This window comes from Sinocyclocheilus grahami, unplaced genomic scaffold (assembly GCF_001515645.1).
Source record: "Sinocyclocheilus grahami isolate Dianchi unplaced genomic scaffold, SAMN03320097.WGS_v1.1 scaffold1926.1, whole genome shotgun sequence".
Lineage (NCBI taxonomy): Eukaryota > Metazoa > Chordata > Actinopteri > Cypriniformes > Cyprinidae > Sinocyclocheilus > Sinocyclocheilus grahami.
This window is the reverse complement of record NW_015507105.1, coordinates 1-2,953: the sequence shown is the minus strand read 5'-3', so window position 1 is coordinate 2,953 and position 2,953 is coordinate 1. Positions and strand designations below refer to the sequence as shown.

The 2,953-nt window shown below is 35.5% G+C and overlaps 1 protein-coding gene across 1 annotated transcript in view; it reads left to right on the top strand.

The window, feature by feature from the left end:
• The window catches only part of LOC107573380 (uncharacterized), a 15,773-nt gene extending 15,319 nt beyond the window's left edge, over positions 1-454 (top strand). The window contains exon 7 of the mRNA XM_016259813.1: positions 175-454. Within this exon, the coding sequence (XP_016115299.1) occupies positions 175-366 (192 nt within the window). The 3' untranslated portion in view covers positions 367-454. The remainder of the gene's footprint in view (positions 1-174) is intronic.
• Positions 455-2,953: the final 2,499 nt, after the last annotated feature.

Genomic DNA, 2,953 nt, shown 5'->3' with positions numbered 1-2,953 from the left:
GAAAAATTTTTTGTTTTTTTTTTTTTTTTTCCCCCCCCCCCCCCCCCCCATGTATCATTGTAGGTATCAGTGCAGCTCATTATTGAAGTTGAAACTAGTCCAATTATGTCCATATAATTTATCAAATATATTTGAATAAATGTGATTAATGGTGGCATGCCTTTTATCTTTCAGTACTGGAAGAGATTTGGTATGTGCTGTCAGAGAGCTGAAGGCGTCTTCAGTGTTCAGTCTAGAGATGCATATAAATTCCTGGAGATCAATCCATCTTCGCTCTCTGAGGAGGAGAGGAACCAGCAGTATTTGTCTATCACGGAGAAGCTGAAGAAAATCTATCCAGAGCCGCCAGCACTGAGTGCTTCCTGAATGCTCCTTACTCAAATCAATGCATACAGCTTCTCTTGGGATTTTCGTAATGCTTTGTAGTCTTTACAACTGCTCTTGAACATATTCAATTACAGTTCCACATATACATGTTCTTTAATAAGTTGAATATCACTTTGCATTTTTATTATGCTATATACTGATCTTGCGGTCTGGTCACATGATTAATGTCTATGTCCCACAATAAAGAAAAAAGACACGAAACATTTCATTGTAGCCAAATCCTTAAAAAAGCCATTTCTAATGCTTTTGATGATGTACAATACCTCAGGGATCATTACAGTTCTGCGTACATCCATAAATCATGTTAAAGGGGTCATATGATGTGATTTCAATTGTTCCTTTCTCTTTGGAGTGTTACAAGCTCTTGGTGCATAAAGAAGATCTGTAAAGTTGCAAATACTAAAGTCTCAAATCCAAAGTCGGCCAATCACAACGCACTGGATAGCTGGCCAATCACAGCACATCTCGCTTTTCAGACCGATGAGCTTTGTAAAAATCGACACGTTTCAGAAAGGCGGGGCATAGAGGAGAAACAATAATGTACAGTATGTGGAAAATAATGTGTTTTTTGAACTTTAAACCGCATAAACACATTTCATTACACCAAATACACAACATAATGTTCTTTTTAGCAACATCATATGACCCCTTTAATAGCGGAGACAATATATGTTGATATCTTCTCTAGAACACAAAAGAAAACGAATGCAGTAGGAATTGTGGAATTATTTTTAACTGTAATGCAATATAAACATAACCCTTGTCTAAATGAATTTACTACATTTAGTATTAATCAGAAAGTTATAGCCATTTTGTAATAAACCAAGAATTATTTGGAGATGCAAGGAAATGCAGTGAAAGTACATTTGAAGTACTGTATTATGTAGCTCACATGCTATGCTAATTAGGCTCTGTGGTGTTATGAACCAATTAGTGTTGAAGACGCCTCAAATGATCGTTTATAAAAAATTTTTTTTTTAAATCAATAAAAAAGTAAAATCGTTTGAATGCAAAACTAGCAGCCAATGAGATTAAGAAATGCAACTGAATAATATTCTCCATAATAGCCCTGTCAAGGCTGTAGGCTGTCCTAAATATTTGTGTGTGCGTGTATACATTTTGCAGTGGTAAATTCATTATTTTAAGAGTTTAACCTTAAATAATTGACCAGTTTAACAGTATTAGCTCTCTGTCATCCAGTTCCAGCTCAAAGTTACCTAGAATAGATTATTATATATTAATATTACTATTATTAATTCTGCAATACCTGTGCCAGCTTCAATTATATTGTATCAAGATTGTGAGTTTGGAACAGTTCAAGCATCAATTGCTGTAACAAAGATAAGACCAAACATTAAAATACAAAAATATCATACTTTATTATAATTTATTATTACTAGGGGTGGTACGATACATGTATTCATACCGAACCGTCATGGTACGGACATCTCGGTTTGGTGCATGAGGCCTTACAACGAATACAGGCAATTCACCCCCAATCCAGAAGGGGGCGCCCGCAGCAATGCAACGCTTTTTAATAACTGGCCGCAAGCAGAAGAACAGCGAATGACATGAGTTGCCTCCGAAGTGCATGAAGGATGCTCCGCCTTCGCAGGATTTCCTAATTGCGACACCAGAGGTTCCCAATTAGCGCTCTGTCGCATAGCAACTGTGTGAGAGGAGAGCTGATGAGAGGACAATCCTGCCAGGATAGGTGGAGCCAGAATTGCTCATTTTTGGTTTTATGTTTTACGTCATAATGGAGGATACAGTGATGTACCTCAGGCTTAGCCAAGACCAAGGCCAGGTAAGTTACACTGGTTTGCTGCGTCCTTTGTCGGATTACAACTTTAAATGCAGGAATTGGCTTGGAGCTTACTTGAATAATGTAATGATGCATATGAAAGATCATAAAATGTATACACATAGAAGATATTTTGAAAGAATAAAGGGGAAAAAAATACTATGGAAATCAATAGCAACCACCAACTGTTTGATTACCAGCAATCTTCAAAATATCTTCTTTTATGTTCAACATAAGAAAGCAACTCATACAGGTTTAGAATGACATGATTAGGGTGAGTAAATGATGACAGAATTTTCATGTTTGGGTGAACTATCCCTTTAACAAATATATTTATAAATACTTATTTCACTCAAAACCAGAGTCCTCATTTTATTCAAGATGCAGCAAAAAGGTAGACTGAAGGATGTTGTATTTATGGTTTTCTCATTTATATCTCATGACTCGTGTCACTTTCCCTACAATGTTTCTTACCAGAATCTACTCTGTACCTTACCCATGATTCTCCGCAAAAGTTCATGATGCCTACCACAGCAGTGATTAGAAACCGATATATTTTGTTTATCAAGATTAAATTATCATCTTGATTTTTATTTTGAGAGGAAAATCATAAAAGCACAACCATGACTTGATGAGATATTAATATTGAAAATTTTAATTCCAATATTACCTGTGAACCTTAATGTAATGAACCATAAATTAATTATTTATAAACGCTAATAACTTTGTGTTAAAGTGTACCTTAATGTAAAGTGATCACCT